The sequence below is a fragment of the Nomascus leucogenys genome, chromosome 10 (assembly GCF_006542625.1).
Source record: "Nomascus leucogenys isolate Asia chromosome 10, Asia_NLE_v1, whole genome shotgun sequence".
NCBI lineage: Eukaryota > Metazoa > Chordata > Mammalia > Primates > Hylobatidae > Nomascus > Nomascus leucogenys.
Window position 1 is genome coordinate 75,705,067 of NC_044390.1, and position 21,785 is coordinate 75,726,851.

A 21,785-nucleotide genomic window follows, 5' to 3' on the forward strand; every position below is an offset into this window, starting at 1 on the left:
CCTTATACAATAACACAGGAGGTGCTCCTTATACAATAACAACACAGGAGGTGCTCCTTATACAATAATAATACAGGAGACGCTCCTTATACAATAACAACACAGGAGGTGCTCCTTATACAATAACACAGGAGGTGCTCCTTATACAATAATAATACAGGACATGCTCCTCATAGAATGATAGGGAGTGCTCCTAATACAATAACAGCACAGAGGGTGCTCCTTATCCAACGGCAGCACAGGGAGCAGAGTGGAGAAGGGTGATGCTCCTGAAAGTCTCTTGTTTGCCCCGGCCCTCAGCCATAGTCAGGGGCCTGGAGAAAGCTCAGAGGCCAGAGATCCATTTCTAATTCCCTGAGCAAATCTCTCTCCCTCTCTGTATTTGCAGTTTTCTCTACAAACCGAAGGGACTGCATGTGATGAACCATGTTTCCTTCCAGCTCAAACAAAAAGATTCCACAGACTTGGATAACTTCTCATTTTAGCCAATAACCAGCTCAGGCCAGAACATGATTCATCTCTGCTGATTCTGCCTAGCAACCAGGCCTTCTCCCCACATCCCAGATCAACTCTCCCCCAAGAAAAATTCCTCGCCCACCACACACCCGCCCAGCCCCCAGCGTCCCAGAGAGGAATGCAAGGCTTCAAGATCCCCTCCTCGCCTGTCTGCCAGCAGCATTTTAACTCAACCTCAGAATGTCTCCGACTCTGTCTGGAACAACTGGGGGAAGCTGTGCCCCTCCTGGGATTAGCACAGGAAACAGCAGCAGAAGTGAGGCTGGTGAAAGCGCTGACCCTGCATGCGGAGATCATTTCTATTCTGATGCCTCACCCTCCTCTTCTGCTCCGTTCCTCAGGCCTCTTACAGTGTCTGCATTTGAGGGAGGGAGGAAGAGATGGGCAAGTGAAAGAAAGGAAGGGAGGTTCCATGCTTAAGACAAAACCCGCTGGTTCAGACTGCCTGAGGGTGTTTTTATCCAGTTTCCCACAGTGAGGGAAAAAAACTATCATCATTTTAGTAGATTTGGGTAAACATTTGATCAACTTCAATACCCATTTGTGACAAAATTTTGGCAATCTAGGAAAAGAATGTCCTTAACTTGATACAGGACATTGACAAGAAAACTACAGCAAACATCTTGCCCACTGGCAAACCTTTGGAAGCATTCCCATTAAGATCAGGAACAAGGAAGGGTGCTCACAACTACCACCACCATGACCACTATCACCACCTCCACTACCATCACCATCACCATCACCATCACCATCTTCACCACCACCACCACCATCACCATCTCCACCACCACGTCTCCACCACCACCACCACCACCATGACCACCACCACCACCACTACCATCACCACCACCACCATCACCACCACCATCACCATCTCCACCACCACCTCCACCACCATGACCACCACCACCACTGCCATCACTACCACCATTTCCACCACCACCACCACTACCATCACCACCACCACCATCACCACCACCATCACCATCTCCACCACCACGACCACCACCACCACTGCCATCACCACCACCATTTCCACTACCACCACCACCACCATCACCATCTCCACCACCACGTCTCCACCACCACCACCACCACCATGACCACCACCACCACCACTACCATCACCACCACCACCATCACCACCACCATCACCATCTCCACCACCACCTCCACCACCATGACCACCACCACCACTGCCATCACCACCACCATTTCCACTACCATCACCACCACCATCACCACCACCATAACCACCATCACCACCACCATTTCCACTACCATCACCACCACCATCACCATCTCCACCACCACGTCTCCACCACCACCATGACCACCATGACCACCATCACCACCACTACCATCACCATCACCACCACCACTACCATCACCATCACCACCACCACCACTACCATCACCATCACCACCACCACCATCACCACCACCATCACCATCTCCACCACCACCTCCACCACCATGACCACCACCACCACCACCATCACCACCACCACAACCACCATCACCACCACCATCACCACCATCACCACCACCATAACCACCACCACCACCTCCTTCTCCATCTCCACCGCCACTACCTGTTTCACCTTCACCATCACCACCATAACTTCTACCACCCACCTCCACCATTACCACCTCCACCACCATTATTACCACCACCTCTACCACCACCTCCACCACCATCACCATCACCATCACCACTGTGTCCACCAACATTACAACCATTTCCACTGTCACCACCTCCACCACCACCATCATAACCACCTCCTTCTCCACATCCACCATCGCCTCCACCACCACCACTTCCTTCACCATCATCTCACCACCACCTCCACCTTCACCATCACCTCTACCACCACCACCATTAACACCATTACAACGATCACCATGACCTCTTCCACCATTACCACCTACACCACCACACTATCACAACCACCATCTCCACCTCCACCTCTTCCTCCACCTCTACTACCAATATTTCTACCATCACCACCATCTCCATCATCACCTCCACCATCACCTCCACAACCGCCACCATTACTATCTCCACCTCCATTACCACTGTCTCCCTCCCCTTCATCATCACTACCTCCACCTCCACCTCCACCACCACCACAACCAGCACTCTATTGAATTAGACGTTTTAGTGATTACAATAAAGCACATAAAAAAATAAATGAAGTGAAAAGCATAGAAAGGAAGTGATAAATCTTCCTTTCTGTGGATGCTTCGATCATCTACCTAGAGATCATTCTTGAATGAGCACTGGACAGAGTCAGGTGACCTGGACTAGAGACCGGCCTTGGCCATGATCTTTCTGGGCAACTTGAGTCTCAATTCCCCATCCATAGAACAACTGTTTGCAAACTATGCTTCACTGAGCCTGAGGCCCCTACGGGGGCAAAGGGAAGTGAGCCTGGGTATCCCATCCCTTTCAAGGATTTAGCTCTACTTTCATTTGACTTACATATTAGGATTCCTTTATGTGAATCCTAGGGTTCTCTGCCTCAAAAAAGTTGAAAATCACTGGATACACAACCAGTGCAAGTATAGACTACAGATAGAAACAGGTAGTTCACTGGAGAGAAGCCAGAGCTCCATAAGAGAAAGGCCCCTGGCCGGGTGCAGTGGCTCACACCTGTAATCCCAGCACTTTGGGAGGCCAAGGCAGGAGGATCACTTGAGCTAAAGAGTTTGAGACCAGTAGGATAACATAGCAAGACCCCATCTCTACTAAAAAGAAAAAAATATTAGTGAAGCATGATGGCATGCATCTGTGGTCCCAGCTACTCCGAGGGAGGCTGAGATGAGAGGATCACTTGGGCCTGGGAGATTGAGGCTGCAGTGAGCAATGACTGCACCACTGCACTCCAACCTGGGGTGACAGAGCAAGGCCCTATCTCAAACAAACAAACAAAAAGAGTCAAAGCCCTGAGCCTCTCACTGGACAAGATGACTGTTTCTTCAACCCCACTACACTGATGCACACACAGATTCTTTCCTTTTTTTTCCACTTATTCTTTTTTTTTTTTTAAGATGGAGTCTCGCTCTGTTGCCCAGGTTGAAGTGTAGTGGTGTGATCTCAGTTCATTGCAGCCTCGACCTCCCAGGTTCAAGAGATTCTCCTCCCTCAGCCTCCCAAGTAGCCAGGATTACAGGGTCCTGCCACCACACCTGGCTATTTCTTATATTTTTAGTAGAAATGGGGTTTCACCATGTTGGCCAGGCTGGTCTTGAACTCCTGACCTCAAGTGATCCTCTCAGCTTGGCCTCCCAGAGTGCTGGGATAACAGGAGAGAGCCACTGCACCCAGCCTAGCCCTTTGTTTTCACTTATTCTAAACAACACTAGCATGAACATCCTTGTGTGCCCATCTTAGCATCCAAACACAAGTATTTCTGCAGGCAAGTTCCAGAAAAGAATTTCTGGGTCAAAGGGCAGCACATTTACAACACTAGGTGCATGCAGCCATGTGACTCTCCAAGAAAGACATTTATCTCCATCACAGTCTGCTCCAAACCAGACAGCACAAAGAATCAGATCTGGACAAGGACGAGATGTTCTTATCTTATGAGAGGTCATGGGAAGAATTCAAGAGTGTTTCTAACTGGCTCCTCAATAGCTGGCCCAGTCCTCCAGCCAGAGCTGTGCTGCAGGCCAGAATGTGGGGAAGCCGGCCTTTGGCCCACCCTGCTTGACTTAGGTTATATAGCAGAAAGAACTTCCAGAGAGTGAGGGGTTGTGAGATCACGGAGAAAGGACCAAAGGAACTAGGTTTCTCCCAGGAGTCTCTTAAAATAGGGGGTGGGCAGAGGAGTTGATCCCTCTGGGATGGATTAAAGTGAGGAAAGAGTCCAGTTTCTCCTGAGACCTTGTGCAAGAATTGAGTGATTTTTTTTTTTTTTTTAGATAGGGTCCCACTCTGTCGCCAGGCTGAAGTGCAGTGGCATAACCACAGCTCACTGTAGCCTCAACTTCCCGGGCTCAAGTGATTCTCCCACCTCAGCCTCCTGACTAGCTGGAACTACAGGCATGCGCTACCATGCCCGGCTAATTTTTGTATTTTTTGTAGAGACGGGGTCTTGTCATGTTGCCCAGGATGGGCTCGAACTCCTGGGCTCAAGCGATCTGCCTGCCTCAGCCTCTCAAAGTGCTGGGATTACAGGCGTGAGCCACCATGCCTGGCCCAGTTCTTTTTATTTAGGGAAAAATGCCATCCTGTATCTTTTTTTCCTCCAGTGCTAACCATAATACTGCCCTGGAACACAGGGTTTGGGACCCACCAGCTCCCTGAAATCCAGCACAAGCCTCCTTCTTCCCTTCCTCTGTCCAGCTGTGGTCCAGATAGGGCAAGTAACCTGCCCCAGGCGGCACAGCCAGGGAGGGGGCAGGGCCGGACCTCCACCCTGGGGCTTCCAACCGAGGGCCAGGACCTGCCCAGGGACCCTGCCCACCCCCCACCTCCATGTCGGATTCTGGAGAGCCCCAGGGCTGCGGGCCTGGACTCCAGACTCCGTGGACACTCAGCACCTCCCACATGCAGCGCCTGCAGCAAGAGGAAGAGTCTGAGTCCAGCAAGCCTGGCGTGGTCACGCACCAGCCACGAGCCCCCGGTCAGGCCACTTCAGCCGCCGTGGGCTTCCCGCGCTGTAAGATGGAGATAAACAGCAGCCCGTTGGGTCATCCTTCGCGGCGCTGGGATGCTACGCGCCCCACCAGCTTGGGTTCTCCTTCCGCGCTGGGTGCGCGCATGCGCCGTTTGTGAACAGACAGGAAGGGCTCAGCCCAGCAGAGGCGTTTGTGGTCAAAGCCTCCGGGCTGCTGCCAGCTGTGGGGCCACTCAGACGTTGGATACATTAGCTTTGGGCCCCATCCCCCGTTCATTCATTCATGCATACATGCATGCATTCATTCATTCATGGGATTGCAGCCATGGTGGAGCAGTGGTTAGTGCTGCAGGGTCCAAGAACCCCAAAAGGTTCAAAGCTGGGCGCAGGCACTTTCTGGCTGTGTGATCTTGGACAAGTCACTTCACCTCTCTGAGCTTCTGCACCTTCCTCTGTAGAAGGTGGATAACAGCGGTGTTTCCCGCAGCTTTGTGAGGACCCGATGTATAGAAAGTGCTTAGTGCCATGGCTGGTACACAGTGGTGCTCAAGAAGTGATAGAAATCCTAATGGTGAGATTTAAACGCTGAGGAAGGACAGAGGTGGGAAGTATGGGGGTCGAGGGGGTTTCCCTGAGCTCCTCATATCACAGCCACCCCCCGGGGGCAGGAGCAGAGGAGATATCCAATGCCTTTGATGCCATGCATCCCCTCTGCTCCTCATTCGAGGGCCCAGCCTTGAAAAGGGCATAGCACTCCCTTCCCAACATTTATTGAGCACCTACTGGGTGCCTAGCTCCACACTGGACTCTGAGCACTAGGACTCGGAGGAGGAGCCACCCAATCTCACAAATCAGAACTGCCCGAGGGAGGCAGCGTGCTCTTTAGAGCTTCCTGAGGGCAGGGGCAGCAGGGATCATTGGAACTACCCTTATTCCATACTGGGCCCTGGGCCACGAACCCCACCAGCGTTTTCTCTTCGGGGCCCCCAACGGGGCAGGACCTGTGGGTTCGTAGGTGAAACCCTGAGGCTCCAAGAGGAGGCCGAAGCTGCTCCACATCACAGCCTGGATGTGGAATTTGAAGGCTGGGATTTGAACCCAAGTCTTCCAGGAGGTGAGTCAGATGCCTTGTGCTCTTCCCCCACTGTGCCTGGAGGATGTTGCTACCTAGGGTCCATGCTGACAAGTTTATATAGATGGGAACATAACAGAGAGAAGGCGGAAGTTCCAGGTCACCCAGTCATTAGCCCAGCTGGGTCCCCCTTCTCCTTCCGCCCAGAAATAGCCCTGGCGCCTGCCCCAGACCAGCCCTAGCCTCTGGGTTCCCCCACACTTGTCACCAGTTACATCTCCAGCCACACTGGCCCAGACAACATCTAAGCCCCGGTTGTGACCGCCGCACCCCAGAGGAAGACAGGGAACAGCTGAGGCATAACCCCTCACCTCACCGGGTGCACAGCCCCCGCAGAGGCATGCACAGATTGGAGGGCCTTTTTGCCACCCAGAGAGAGGGTAAAGGGAACCTGTCTGTTCTCCAGCCACATCCTTCACCCTTCCCTGGGGTTTGCAGGTCTTCCCTGGCTCCTGGCCCTGCTCTGGCCTCTCCAACACTTCCACTGCCCTGCCCCCTGTGAAAAGATGTTAAGACTGTAAAGTTTCAAGCATCTGAGAATACTGATCTTATGATTCTGCAGCTTCTAAACTAGACCTGGAAAGAAAAGGTGACTCTAGAACAGCCGGATGTTTAGAGATAGAAGTGTCCCCCTTTCCCCTTCTGCGGGCGCTGCACTTCACAGTTCACAGCTAACCACAGCGTACATTCCCACAGGGAGCCCGTTCCAAGCACTTTAAGTAAATGAACTCAACTCTCACCCACACTCCAAGGTAGGTACCACCATTATTGCCATTTCACAGATCAGGAAACACAGGCCTACAGGAGTTAAGTGATTTATCCAGGGGAGAGAGTAGAACTAGGATTCCAGCCCAGGTCATCTGAAACCTGCACCCCTAACCACCATACACACTTCCGAGAACATTTGTAAAGTGCACCCATTTGGGTGCCTTTACCGCATTCTGGGGGAAGAGGAGAGGCAGGGCAGGGGCTGTGGCCCCAGTGCCCTTCTACCTCCCTCTTCCCTTTGCTGTCTGTAATCTTTGACCCCTATGACCCCTGGAGGGGGAAGAAGAAGGATGCAGTCCCCATCCCTCCTCTTCCCCCTCCAGATCTGCCAGTTGGGCCTGACTCCCCAAACTCTAAGGGAGAGGCTGCAGGTGGTCACCCCCAAGCCTGGACTCTCCAGCCTTCCAGGGCACCCCAGGTGTCACTACAGAGCCCCAGTGGGTGGTAGACATCACAGGGGCCTCAGTGGCCAGAGTGGATTTACCAGCAGGGCTGTTATTTGCTTTGCAGCTGCCACCATAAACCCTGGACGCCCCTGGGGAGAGGGAGCAGCTGCCGGGAAACCTCCCGGGCCCTGGAGCCATCAGCAAATCCCTGCTGCTATTTCTGAGCAGCCAAAGGAATCCTGAAATTAAAACCTCCTGAAAAAATGGCAATTCCCTGTCCCACTCCAGACAGATGAATATACTTCTCCCAAAATAGATGAAGAACCAAGGAGGAAGCCGTGCAGAGCTGGACACAGCTCAAGACTTCCCACAAGAGACCTGATTCCTGCCCAGCTCTGCCCTACGCGAGCCCCTGTCTGGTCCTCACATGCCCAACTATAAAATAAAGGTCTGGGATCCTCAACTTTAGTACATCAGAATCACCTGCAAGAGCTAAAGCAGCACTCGGGGGTCCCAAGTGATGCTGATGCCCTCTGAATCTTAGAAGTTTCCTGAAAGTCACTTTCAGCTCACACATCCCCACTCTTTAAGGTTCAACACTCCATCTACTGGCTGTGTGATGTTGGATGAGTCACTTGACCCCTCTGAGTCTCCATTCTTCTCATCTGTATAATGGAGAGAAAGACTGATCATCTCATCTTGAAGGCTGTGAGGAAAAAATCAAATAACATTAGTAGTTCATAGCAACCTTCTTTGTAATATCCCAAAACTGGAAACCATCCAAATGTCCATTAGCAGGTGAATGGATAAAGAAATTGTGGTACATCCATATGACAGAATGCTACCCAGCAATGAAAAGGAGTGAGATATTGATACGTACAAAAACATGAATACATCTCAAAACATTTATGCAGAGTGAAAGAAGCCAGGCAGAAAAGACAACACACACTGTATGTTTCCACTTGTAGAAAATTCCAGAAAAATTAAAACCATTCATAGTGACAGAAAGCAAATCAATAGTTGCCTGGTCATTAGGGGAGGGAGGAAGGATGAGAAGGAAGAGTAAGAAAGGATTATGAAGGGGTACCAGGGAGCTTCTGGAGGTGATAGAATGTTCATTATTTTGATTGTAATGAACGTTCTGGTGTAAACACATGTCAAAAATCATCAAAATGTACACTTTTGTTTTTTTGTCTTTTGTTTTTTTTTGTTTGTTTGTTTGTTTGTTTTGGAGACATAGTCTCACTCTGTCACCAGGCTGGAGTGCAGTGGCGCGATCTTGGCTCACTGCAACCTCTGCCTCCTGGGTTCAAGAGATTCTCCTGCCCCACCCTCCCGAGTAGCTGGGACCACAGGTGTGCACCACCATGCACAGCTAATTTTTGTATTTTTAGTAGAGATGGGGTTTCACCATGTTGGCCAGGATGGTCTCGATCTCCTGATTTCATGATCCACCTGCCTCCCTGATCCACCTGCCTCGGCCTCCCAAAGTGCTGGGATTACAGGTGTGAGCCACCACATGCAGCTGGGTTTTTTGTTTTTGTTTTTGTTTTTTTTCTGGGAGGGGGGGGTTGGGGTTTTTTTGTTTTGAGACAAGGTTTCGCTCTGTCACCCATGCTGGAGTGCAGTGGTGCAGTCACAGCTTACTGTAGGCTCAACCTCCTGGACTCAAGCGATCCTCCCATCTCAGCCTCCCAAGTAGTTGGGACCACATGCAAGCCACTATGCCAGCTAATTTTTGTATTTTTTGTAGAGATGGGGTTTCACCATGTTGCCCAGGCTAGTCTCAAACTCCAGGGCTCAAGGGATCCTCCCACCTCAGCCTCCCAAAGCACTGACATTACAGGCGTGAGCCATCAGCATCCGGCCCTGGCTAATTTAAATTTTTTTTTTGGTAGAGATAGGGTTGGGGGTGCTCACTACATTGCCAGGCTGGCCTCAAGTGATCCTCCCGCTTTGACCTCCCAAAGTGCTGGGATTACAGGCATGAGCCACTGGGCTTGGCCAAATTGTACACTTTAAATATGTGCATTTTATTCTGTGTCAGTTAACCCTCGGTAAAGCTGCAAAAAAATATTATTGGCAAAGCGCCAGCCATGTGCATAATAGCCCTTTTACAAATGGCAGCTATTTCTGTTATTAATCACTGTAGCTGCGTCTAGATCATTCTTTGATTAATTTTCATCTGTTCCACTAGAATACAGCTTCAGGTCCGTTGTGCTAACACTGTGTTCCCAATACCCGGCATATAGTAGGTGCTTATGAAATAGTCGTGGTTGGAAATCAGAGAAGCTATGAACCTGCTACTTTCTCCTGGGCCACCTCACAACCAGAGGATTAATTAATCCCAACAGGAGCAGATTGGATGATTCTAGGCCTGTGTGAATGAGACACACAGGACAGGCAAGACACACAGGACAGGCGTGACCCACAGTCAACACCCCCAGGAGAAGGAGGACAGGGGAGGTCGAAACAGGGATGCAGGACCTATGATGAAACACACACCCCACTGCACCGATAGTGGAAGGCTTGGCCTTTAGACCATAGATATGTTCTAAAATGAGGCAGCTGAAGAGCCTTGAGGAACTAGACAGACCTGGGTTCGAATCCCAGCTTTGATGGGCTGTGCGACCTCAAGCAAGTCACTGCAACTCTCTGAGCCTCAGTTTCTTCATCTGTGCAATGCGGGTACTGATATTGCTCAGCTCTCTGTGGGGAATGCAGTGTGGGTTAAATATGGTTATGGATATATTGTTATGGATGTATGGTACACTGATTCATATGCCCTCCTTCAGCCTTACACACTTGTACATGCACACACAAGGAACCCCTACTGTGTGCCAGGAACCATGCCAAGCGCTAGAGAGGCAGTGGTGGGCCAACCCCCAGGCCTCTCTCCTTGTGGACTTTGCATCTTGGCAGTGACAGTTGCTCAGCTGTATCCTCAGAGAATCTGATGTCATTGGTCTAGGTGGGGCCCAGGAGCCAGTATTTTAATTTTTTAATTTTTTAATTTTAATGGGGTCTCACCATGTTACCCAGACTGGTCTCAAAATCCTGAGTCCAAGCAAACCTCCTGCCTCAACTTCCCAAAGTACTGGAATTACAGACATGAGCCAGCATACCCGGCCTAGATGTCAACTTTTTTTGAGACAGGGTCTTGCTCTGTCACTGAGGCTGGAGTGCAGTGGTGTGATCACGGCTCACTGCAGCCTCAATCTCCTGGGCTCAGTCAATCCTCCTGCCTTAGCCTCCCAAGTGGCTGGGACCACAGGTGCCCACCACCACTCCTGGATATTTATTATTGTTATTATTATTATTATTATTATTTTAAAGACAGGGACTCCCTATGTTGCCCAGGCTGGTCTCGAACTCCTGGTACAAGTGATCCTCCCGTCTTGGCCTCCCAAAGTGCTGGGATTATAGGTGTGAGCCACCTAGCACCTGGCTAGGAGCCAGTGTTTTGTTAAACTCCCAGGTAATCCCGATGTGCAGGTGGAGACCCCTGCTACACGGGGTAGGGTCATTCCCTCTTTACACACATGAAAACGGAGGCCCAGAGAGGTGAGGCGACTTGCCCAAGGCTCCACAGCTAAGAAAGAGTGGAGCTGGGACTGAACCCAGACAAGGTGACCATGAGACCAGAACCACCTTAAACATCACAAGAGGGTTAAAGACAATGTGCCCAGCAGAGATGTGCCCACTGACCGATCTCACTCTCACCTTCGACTTGGCCCCAGCCAGGGAAGGCCCAGCCCTCCTGGGCTGATCAGAGCAGAGCAAGGGGCTGGGAAGGGGCCCCACTTCCAACCAGTGGCCCTTTAGCACCCTCAGCACCCACACAGTTGACCAGAATCCCCCATCTCTGCCCTGAGCTGGGGTTGAGGCCTTGGGGTAGTTTTGCTTCTCCTCCCCCTCCCCCTTTAGAATGACAGCAGGCCTGGCTCGGGGACAGACTCACAGGCTGGTGGCAGCTGTGCCATTTTACAAGCCCAAAGACAGTGGGGAACTGTTCAGGCCCTGGCAGACTCCTGGGCCCCTGAGAACAGTGGAACCCTCTCCCCCAGCCTCAAGCCCAAATCTCCCCCAATCCTGCTTACCCCCCGGCAACCACCATCTCCCTCTATGGCTCAGTGTTCACTGGTGCCCAGCCAGATGTGTGCATAAAATGCCCCTTCTAGGTAACTCCATCTCAGATGTAAGAGCAGATTGGAGTGGCTTTAAGCAGGAGAGGAGCCCTGCTGCCCCCTTCCCAGGGATTCATTCATTCATTCATTCATTCTTCAAAGAAGCATTAGAGCCCAGTGGAGAATTCAGATGCTGGAATCAAATTGCTGGGCTGGAATCCTGGCTCTGGGACCTGGGCAGCTGACATCATCACCTCTCTGGGCCTCAGTTTCCACATCTGTGACATGAGAATAGTAACAGTGCCCACCTCAGAGGGCTGCAAGTCTCAACGAGTTAATGATGCCAAGTACTGAGAGCAGGGCCTGGCACATAACAGGGGCTCATTAATTGGAAGCCATTATTATCATTGAGCCAAGGGACTGTGGAAGGGGGGTGGGGTGGAAGCTATCAGGGAAGGCTCCCAGGAGGAAGGGACATCTAGGCCAGAAGCTAAAGGATAAGGGGGAAGTTAGCAAGGCAGCAGGGTGTTGGGAGGGGTGGAAAGGTGTCACAGGCAGAAGGAACAGCAGCTGTAAAAGCTCGGAGGTGAGGAAGAGGTGAACTGCTCTGTTGCTCGGAACGCCTCCTTCATTCACCCCCCACCAGTCTTGGGGGTCACAGGCTATGGCTGAGGTCATGGACTCCATGTCCTCTGGAGGGTCCCGCTGAGCATTAGTGGAAGGCTGCAGACTGGAGCCGCTGATCAGGGAGCTCACCCCCGCCTGCTCCCCCAGGGTCTCTAATGATTGCCTCTGTTTTACTAGATTTTTGTGTATTCAAGGGAAGCTTCATGCACTTCCCAGTCACGTCACAACAACTAAGACCCCGCAGGAGCTTGAGAACAAGAAGAAAGCACAGCCCGTGACACCCAGCGAAGTTGAACGATTAGGTCACAGCCACGCAGCACACACAGGTATTCCTCTTCCACCCTCCTGCTGTTCTTGGCGGGCCTGGCTGGACTGAGAAAGGGAGGGCCCTTCCCCACTGAGTGAGACAGAGGCCATTGTGTGTTATGAAACCCAAACCTCTGGGGCCCCCTCCGGGTGGAGGTGGGGTCGGTGGAGGGGAGGGGCTGCAGGGGATGGCCCACTGCCCCCCAGCCCCAGGGACCCAGCACATGCTCCCAGCCCCAGCCACATCTGGATTCCAGCTGGCAGCTCCTGAGGCCCAGGGTGCGGGGGGAAAAGTCGCTGCAGGAACTTGCCATCAAAGACCAAGAGGAGTTTTGTGGGTGGGGAGACAGAAGGCAGAGGCCGACTGCAGGGCCAGGGCTGCCTCCTACTCCTGATCCCGGCCAAGGGTGCAGTGAGGGAGGCATTGTCCATGAGACCCGTCCCAGTCCTCAACCACCTGCAGGGGAAACAGACAGGCGAGTGATTCTCTCACGGCCACAGTCAGTGGCAGAGCTGGGCATGGAACCTGGGTCTGCGTGGCCACAAGTCCAGAGCTGGTGCTCCACCCCTGGGGACATGAGTTCCAGCCCATTCCTCGGGATCACCAGTCTTTCCTTTCTTTCCCACATCAATCTGTCCCTTCACCCTCCAGGGCTGGGCTGATGTGTCTCACCGGAAAGTTGTCCCCATCCCCATGCAAGAGCCCCTCCCCAGCAGGCTCATTCCCCCCACCCCCCAGAAAACTGGTGAGACTTCAGGCCAGAATAAAGGTTTATTGTGCTGGTGCATTATATCTCAGCACCTGGAGAGCTGTGCAGAGGTTGGGGGAGTCCCAGATGGAGGGATGGGGGAGAGGACCCCCCGCCAGAGCCTCCCTAAAGCAGGACGGAGCCCAGGCTCCCTGTCGAGGACTGACGAATATTGTGGACACAGGCTGCCAGACAATGTGCGAGCGACGGGGGGTGGCCAGGGCCCCCCTGCTCCAGGCTGGGCGTCAGAAACCCTTCCCCAGCCCCTCGGACTTCCCCAGGGTGGAGGTCCCCTCAAACACAGCCCCTCAGCTTCTAGGCTGCTTTGGAGGCCAGATAGGAAGAGTTCCATTCATTCACCCTGATCCCAGCAGCAGTAGCGGGATGAGAAACTCACCCCCAGGCAGGGGGTGCTTGGGAAGCGCTTGAGAGGGTTTAAATGCCCTACACCCCACATCCCTAATCCTGGACCAACCGGAAACAGGGGGCCACCTTCAGGAAAATTAAGAGCAGTATTTTCCAGAGTGGGTGCTGCAGGATTTTACCCTGCAGCTGTTTTAAAAAGTAGTTTGGGCCGGGGCGGTGGCTGACGCCTGTAATCCCAGCACTTTGAGGGGCCGAGGCAGGTGGATCACCTGAAGGTCAAGAGTTCCAGACCAGCCTGGCCAACATGGTGAAGCCCCATCTCTACTAAAAATACAAAATTTAGCTGGGCGCAGTGGTAGGCACCTGTAATCCCAGGTACTGAGGCAGGAGAATCGCTTGAACCTGGGAGGCAGATTGCACTGAGCCAAGATTGCACCAAGATTGTACCACTGCACTCCAGCCTGGGTGACAGAGCGAGACTCCGTCTCAAAAAAAAAGGAAAAAGAAAAAAAAAAAAATCTTGCTTCTGAAGAATGCCTCGGGGAACCTAGTTTGGGAAATACTCATTTAGGGACCTGTCGTAATGTGTGCAGGGGTCCTCTCACAGACGTGTCCTAATTAACCACACCCACTTCTGCTGCTGGAACTCTGAGCACAGGCAGAATGACACTAAAATATTCAGCATTGAAAGGACACAAGATGGGAACCATTTGCAGTTCCAAAATACTGCTTCACGCCAGGCTGCATGTTGCCTTATGAACGCTGGGCACCTCGGCATCTCTCATCCAAACTCTTCCAAAACTCCCACTTATTCTTTACTCCCTTGATGGAAAAGTAGTGATGTTTGCCGCACGAATGACCTGTGACATATGATTCCCAATTGACGTGGCTGATTTAGTGGACTGTTTTTTGTTTTTATAGAGATGGGTCTCACAATGTTGCCAGGGCTGGTTTTGAACTCTTGGTCTCAAGTGATGTCCGGACTTGGCCTCCCAAAATGCTGGGATTACAGGCGTGAGCCTCCACACCCAGCCTTGAAGGATGTTTTATCCTGGCTGTCACAGGGACACGTGCCCTCCCTCACTTTGTCAGGGGAGCTGTGCTGTAGGATGTAGCCCTTTGGGGCTGCTGAGGTGAAGGATGATGGCACTTGGTAAGATTCCTCCGGGGGACTGGGGACCAGCATTTCTGCCTGCTGTAGAATCAGCACATGCTGGGATTGGCACCACAGGGCGGCCAAGGAGGGAGTGTCAGGAAGCAGTCAGGGCCGAAGGCCTTTTCATACCCCGGGAGGTGACCACTTGGGGCCCCGACGGTCAGGGCTGGCAGCCCGGGAGGACTGTTAGACACTGGGGTGGATGCTGCTGCAAGCACAGGGGCTTTCGGGGGCATCTTCTGGTCGCTGGGCTTCCTGGGCTAACAAGAGAGACCCTTCCAGCTCCCCTTGACCCTCACTGGCCACCAGAGCCCCCTCAAGCACCCCTGAGCATGGCTCCTCCTGCGCCTCTGGTATCTCCACTGGGACCCCATGTCCCTGGACTTCCTGGTCCCCCTCCTGGCTGCCCTTCTCCTCTTCCTCTGCCCCCCTGCCCTCCACCATCCTGGCTCCGTCCCCACCGCCCAGTGCAGCCCTGGTTGGGGACTTGAGGTTCTGAGTGGCGGCCAATATGTCGGCCTGGAGCTGCCGGGAGGAATCCAGGGCTTCCTCAGGCCGGCTGTTGGGGGCTCTGTCGGGGACTTCACTGAAGGCCCGGGGGCCCCCGGCCCGGTCACTCTGGTCCACGTACTTCTTCTTGGGGAAGGATGACGGGTAATAGGCCGAGGCCTTGTGCTTCTGCCGGGTGATGACCGCGGCACAGACGATGAACATCAGCAGAAAGGCCAGGGAGCCCACCACAGCAATCAGCATCACGTACTGGCGGAAGAAGTCCACGATCCCATCCAGGAAGTTGGTGGGGGGTGATGGGCCCCCCAGGGTTGTGGGCTGGGGCCCCATCGATGTGGGGCTGAGGGCCGGGGTCCAGGGTGGCGGAAGGCTCGGGGAGGAGGCCGACGAGCCCTCAGCCTCCCCACTACCCGCCACATCCTCCAGGAACGTGGCCTTCAGGGGCACAGAGTGGGTGTCAGTAGTGGGCACAGACCCCAGGAGCAGCAACAGAGGGATGAGGAGGCTGGGGGCTGCCGCCGAAACCATGGTGCCCCCAGGACCTGTGAGACAGGAGGGAGGAGAGAAGTCATGGCGGGACTCTAGAGTGTCAGGATTCAGAAACAGGCTCACCAGCCCCCAGGAGGAACAGGGAGCATGAAACACCTTCTAGCGAGTCCCTTCCATTCCCAGGGCCTGAGCCTGGCTGGTTCAGCTGTGGAGTACAGATGTGCTCCCCCACTTCCCTGGAGGTCCCGGAGGTCAGGGGCTGAATCTTATTCATCTGGGCCTCCCCAGGGTTTGGCCCGATATCTGGTATACAGTAAGTGCTCAATAAATGTACCGATTGACGTGGCTGAATTAATAATGATAACTTACACTTTTGTGGCTTTATGTGTCAGCCACTGTTTTAAGTTTCTTACATGGAATTTCTCAATGAATCCTGATCGCTGCCCAGTGTGGGAGGTTCTATGATTAGCCCCATTTTGCAGATGAAAAAACTGAGGCTGAGAGGGACATGGTGACTTGCCAGAGAAGAGTTGGGTCTGGATCCAAGCAGAAAGGGAGAAATGATGGCAGGGCTGAGTAAGTGAGAAACCGAGTGAGTGACTGAGGTTGCTGAGTGACACCTCACCCCCTACCCACAACTCTGGGACCCTTCCCTCCAGCCCCCATCCTCTCTGTGGTCCCATTCCCCTCAGGGTCTCGTCCCATGCACTGGGCGGCCAAAGTGGCTCCACGCGGCCACAACCTGGTGGTTCAGGGGCTTTCTCAAACCTTCCGCCAGCCCAGCTCTACCTTATTCTGCAAAAGATTCCTAGCAGGGCGGGCGCAGTGGCTCACACCTGTAATCCCTGCACTTTGGGACGCCAAGGTGGGCAGATCACTTGAGGTCAGGAGCTCGAGACCAGCCTGGCCAACATGGTGAAACCCCATCTCTACTAAAAATACAAAAATCAGCCAGGCATGGTGTCGTGCCCCTGTAATCCCACCTACTTAGGAGGCTGAGGCAGGAAAATCGCTTGAACCCGGGAGGCGGAAGTTGCAGTGAGCCGAGATCGCGCCACTGCACACTCCAGCCTAGGCGACAGAGCGAGAACCTATCTCAAGAAAAAAAAAAAGATTCCTAGGGTTTGAAGCCTCCAGGTCTCTGAGCTAGGCAGGGGTCATGGATGCCAGGGGCATGCATAGACAGCCCCCTGTGGCTGCCCTCACCCCCAGGCTCCAAGCAGGAGCCAGGATGGGCCCCGGGGTGGGGAAGTCCTGGTTCCCGAGACAAAGCTGAGCTGCCGATGAGCCCCACCTCCACTAGATGGGAACCAGATGAGCCGGGGGCCTCCCTGCCCCGATGGAAGGCTGCTCCCGGGTGAACCCCAAGACCCCACCTGGCCCAGACAGCCCGGCTGATGAATTAATTCCTCATAGCCAGAGTTGATAGAGGAGCTGAGTTTCAAAACACCATCTCTCCCAGCCGATGTGAGCTGGGGGCTCCCAGCTGCTCAAACCCAGGGACAATTCACTGTGCTGTCCTCTGAGAACCCCTGCCCCGCCCAGGCTCAGGTCCCGGAAGCTGGCTTGGGTCTAAAAGCTTCAACACGGAAAAGCCTTAGGATATCCTGTCCTGAGGCCTGAGGGAACTGAGGTGGAGAGACAGAGGCCCAGAGAAGGCAAAGGGCAGGCCCAGGGCCACACAGCAAGTTCCGGGCTGGAGGAGGAAGCCAGGTTCCCAAGGCCTTGGCTATGGTCACATCTCCAGCACCTGGGCCTCAGGGCCTGCTGGGTGAAGCAGAGGACGCTACCTTCCCCACAGGTACCATGAGGATTCTGGAGGTGAGGTAGGAACCAGGTTGGGCCATTTAGGGGCTTGTTCCAGGTGACCTGAGGCTTCTCCGTGACATGGCTTTCATTGAAATTAATTGCATCAGCCGGGTGCGGTGGCTCATGCCTGTAGTCCCAGCACTTTGGGAGGCCAAGGTGGGAGGATCATCTGAGCTCAGGAGTTCAAGACCAGCCTGGTCAACACGGCAAAATTCTGTCTCTACTAAAAACACCAAAAATTAGCCAGGCCTAGTGGCACACACTTGTGGTCCCAGGTACCAAGGAGACTGAGGTGGGAGAATCGCCTGAGCCCGGGAAGTTGAGGCTGCAGTGAGCGGAGTTGGCGCTGCACTCCAGCCTGTGTGACAGAGCAAGAACCTGTCTCAAAAAAAAAAAAAAAAAAGAAAAGAAAAGAAAAGAAAAAAAGAAATTAAATGTGAACAAACTGGCTTAGATGGCAAAAAATAAAACAATAATTCCAGGACATAGAAAGAGGCAAAATTGGCCAGGCGTGGTGGCTCACACTTGTAATCCCAGCACGTTGGGAGGCCGAGGCTGGAGGATTGATTGAGGGCAGGAGTTTGGGCAACATAGTAAGACCCCACCTCTACAGAGAAATAAAAAAGTAGCCAGGCCTGGTGGTGTATGCCTGTAGTCCCAGCTACTTGGGAGGATCGCTTGAGCCCAGGAGTTCAAGACCAGCCTGGGCAATGTAAGGAAACCTCCATATCTATGAAATATATTAAATTATTTCAATTTTTAAAAAAAGAGACAAAGCTTCTCAGGGGCTCATTTTAAATGAGCTGGTCACCCGTGCTTTCCTCGTGGGTACTCATCTAAGCCCTTTTCATGCCTTTAATCCTACAGGAGCCCTGGGGCAGCTTCATTATCCCCATTTTACAGATGAGGAAACGGAGGTTGAGAGACAGTGACTTCCCCAAGGACAGACAGATGGTGAGTAGCTGAGCTGGGATCTGAATCTTCCTCTGTCTGATCCCAGGAGTTTACACGCACATTCACACACACCACACTCACACTCATACACAGCCATACACACACATGCACACCCACCACACACACAACCATTCACACATGCCACACACTCACACACACATCCCCAAACACACCCCACACATAATCATGCACACACATGCCACACACACACACACCCATATACACACATGCACAGACTACGCACACAATCATACACACACATGCACACACCCCACATGCAACTATGCACACACATGCCACACACACACTCACCCATATACACACATGCATATACTACACACACAATCATATACACACATGCACACACACCACACACACAAACATGCACACACACCACACATACCCATATACACCCCACACACAACCACGCACACACATGCCACACACACACACACCCCTATACACACATTCACATACTACACACAATCATACACACATGCACACACTACACATATATGCATACACTCCACATACACACAACCATACACATACACCACACACACTCACCTACACAACCACACACACATGCACACACCACACACTCTGAGCCAGGAATGGCTTGTTCCCGCTGGTGGACATCACCTGTCAGATGCTAAATGAGGAAAGGACCCCCTCCCCTCTCTGGCACCTGTTAGCAAAGGTTCCTACAGACAACCTTGAGCTTTGGGGTCTGTGACCTGCCAGTCCCCTCTCTGCCTCCCACCCCCAGTCAAGCCCAGGAGAGAGCTTTCGTGGCAACAACTACCACTTCTCACTGCAGAGGGCAGCTGGGACCACCGGTGGCTGGAGACCCACTCAAGTTCTGGCTGAGTCAAGAATCCCAGCTCCATCGCATCCAGCTCTGTGGTCTGGCTCCTGTGGGCCTCACATTCCACATCCATAAGTTGGGACAGGGTGACCACAGGTAGCACCTCTCAGAGCTGTTAGGGCCAAATGAGACAACTTTCAGAGAGTGCCTGGTGCAGAGTAGCTGAGCCCCGAGGAAAGATGGGGTCTGGGGTAGCTGAATTCCTTCCCTAGCCGAGCTCCAGGTTCAGCCAGCAATTTCCCACCCTGAGTCGACAAATGAGCACCGTCGCCGGATGGGAACACGCGCTCACTGTCTGTTCCGGCCGCCACCCAGGGAAAGACCAACCTTTTCACCCCGTTCTGTGAAACCTCTTCAGCTCTGGCCGCCGAGGAATGCAGAACCAAACACACACATGCACACACATACACCTACACATGCACACATACACCTACACACACATACACATGCAACACACACACACAGACACACACACGAAGTTGGAGGCAGAGGGCAAGAAAGGAGAACACGCAAACTGCCACTGGCTCTTTAAGGCTGAGACCCTGACTCTCAGAGTCCCCTGCACACCACGACCCCTCCTGGCTTCCAGGGAAAGGTGGGGGCAACGTGTGGAGGACCCAGCCCCACCTGCAGTCAGCAGAGCCTCAAAAAAGATGGTTGTGTGGCCCTGGACAGTCCCTGCCCTCTCTGGGCCTCAGTTTCCCATCTGTGGAATGAAGCACTGTTCTGGACAGCTCTGAAGTCATTATTCTGCCTACCAGGTACCCCCCACCTCCCCCCGGACCCTGATTTTTTCAAGGGCTCAGAATCTCACAGGCCATTAGGAGCTGGGATCAGGCGCAACGTTTCTTGCTTCACCTTAGAGGTAACTCAGGTCCAGAGACTGGAAACAGCCTGCCCAGGTCACACAGAAAGTCAGGGGTGAGCCCGGCAGAGCCCTGGACAGAGAAGCCTGTCTTGGTATATCCCAGAGGAGGTCACTTCCCGGCTATGTGTCCTTGGGCTGGGCATGTCACCTCTCTGAGCCTCAGTTTCCATATCTGTACAATGGGGATAAGAGCCACATCCCTGGACTGCTGTTAGGACAAGATGCGGCCATGCCTGGCACATAGTGGGTGCCAATTAGCAGGTACCACGTGATTGCCCAGGACTCCCTGCCTGGGGACATGTCAGGCAGGGCTGGCCGTGTGTAAGTGTGACAAATGCCCTAAGATGGTCCTGAGTATGTGGAGGAGTGCAGATCCACCCCTGAGGCCTGGGGACCCCAAGACTTGAAGCTAGGGGACCGGGGGCTGCCCCACCCCCACCCAGAGACTGGTGGCCTTTGGGGGAGGGGCGGCCCACGGAAACCTGGCTTCAATTAGTGGCCTTGTGTGGGGGAGGGGGTTCTGGTTGGAGCACTGCACATGCCCCCAACCCCAGGGCCAGCCAAGGACAGGGACCTGGGCCCCTGGAGGTCTGGATGGGGAAGGGGGTCCTAGGGGAAGGGGGTCCTAGAGGCACAATCCCTCTCCACACACACACACACACACACACACACACACAGAGCAGCATGGACACACAATATAAAGACACACAACACAGGCACACCGACTCACACAGCACTGAGACACCCGACAGCGCTCTCATGGCCTATGCACACAATACACAGAGAACACACACGGACACACAACACATACACATACACAACCCCCTGACACACAGCCAATCCCTGCACACAGGACGATACCATCCACATCACCCTCACACAGATCCTGGAAGCAACAGCCTGGCGTCCACTTGCAGAGAAGTGGAAGCAACACACCCCCTATACCAAGGCCCCAGCCGCACACACACAAAACTCTGGCCCACCCTGGCCCACCCCAGCACCGCACATGGGACTCAGATTCCACCACACTCATGCACACAACACCAAACACACACTCAAAGCCCACACACACTTAGAGAGGCCCCCCAGAGTGCTCCGACAGTCCCCAGTCCCTAAGCTCCAAGATAGCTCCAGGCTCTCAGGACAGAGGAGGGGACCCCAGGACTCACCAGTTCCTTGGCGTACAGGACTGGGTGCTCCTGCCGAATGGAGCAAGAGTGGGGGGTGCCTGGGCTGGAAGAGGCAGTCCGTGCTGGTGCCCGGGGCTGCTCTGGGCTGGCGCCTGCCCGCCCTCCCTCCTCCCGTCCCTCCTCCCGTCCCTCCTCCTTCCTCCCTCCCCGGCTGGGCCGCAGGGCCAGCTTGATTTCATTAAGAGGGTTTGGGGTGGGGACAGGGGGAGGGGAGGGGCTACTCTCGGGCCACACGCAATCCCACCCTTGCTCACACTCCCGCTCTGGGGAAGACCAGATGCGGCACTTCCTCCCTGACCTCGGGTCCCCAGGGCAGGCTGAGACAGACAGACAGACAGA

At 53.5% G+C, this 21,785-nt stretch overlaps 1 protein-coding gene across 1 annotated transcript; it reads right to left on the minus strand.

The window, feature by feature from the left end:
- Nucleotides 1-13,240: 13,240 nt before the first annotated feature.
- TMEM119 (transmembrane protein 119) lies at nucleotides 13,241-21,574 on the minus strand. Its single transcript, XM_030821321.1, has 2 exons — nucleotides 21,426-21,574; nucleotides 13,241-15,810 (listed from the first exon to the last, which is right to left on the minus strand). The coding sequence occupies exon 2, from the start codon at nucleotides 15,794-15,796 to the stop codon at nucleotides 14,945-14,947; it is 852 nt and encodes a 283-aa protein (XP_030677181.1). The 5' UTR covers nucleotides 15,797-15,810; nucleotides 21,426-21,574; the 3' UTR covers nucleotides 13,241-14,944.
- Nucleotides 21,575-21,785: the final 211 nt, after the last annotated feature.

Excerpts from the sequence above, each read along its gene's own strand:
- TMEM119 (XM_030821321.1), bottom strand. The coding sequence starts at position 15,796 with ATGGTTTCGGCGGCAGCCCCCAGCCTCCTCATCCCTCTGTTGCTGCTC.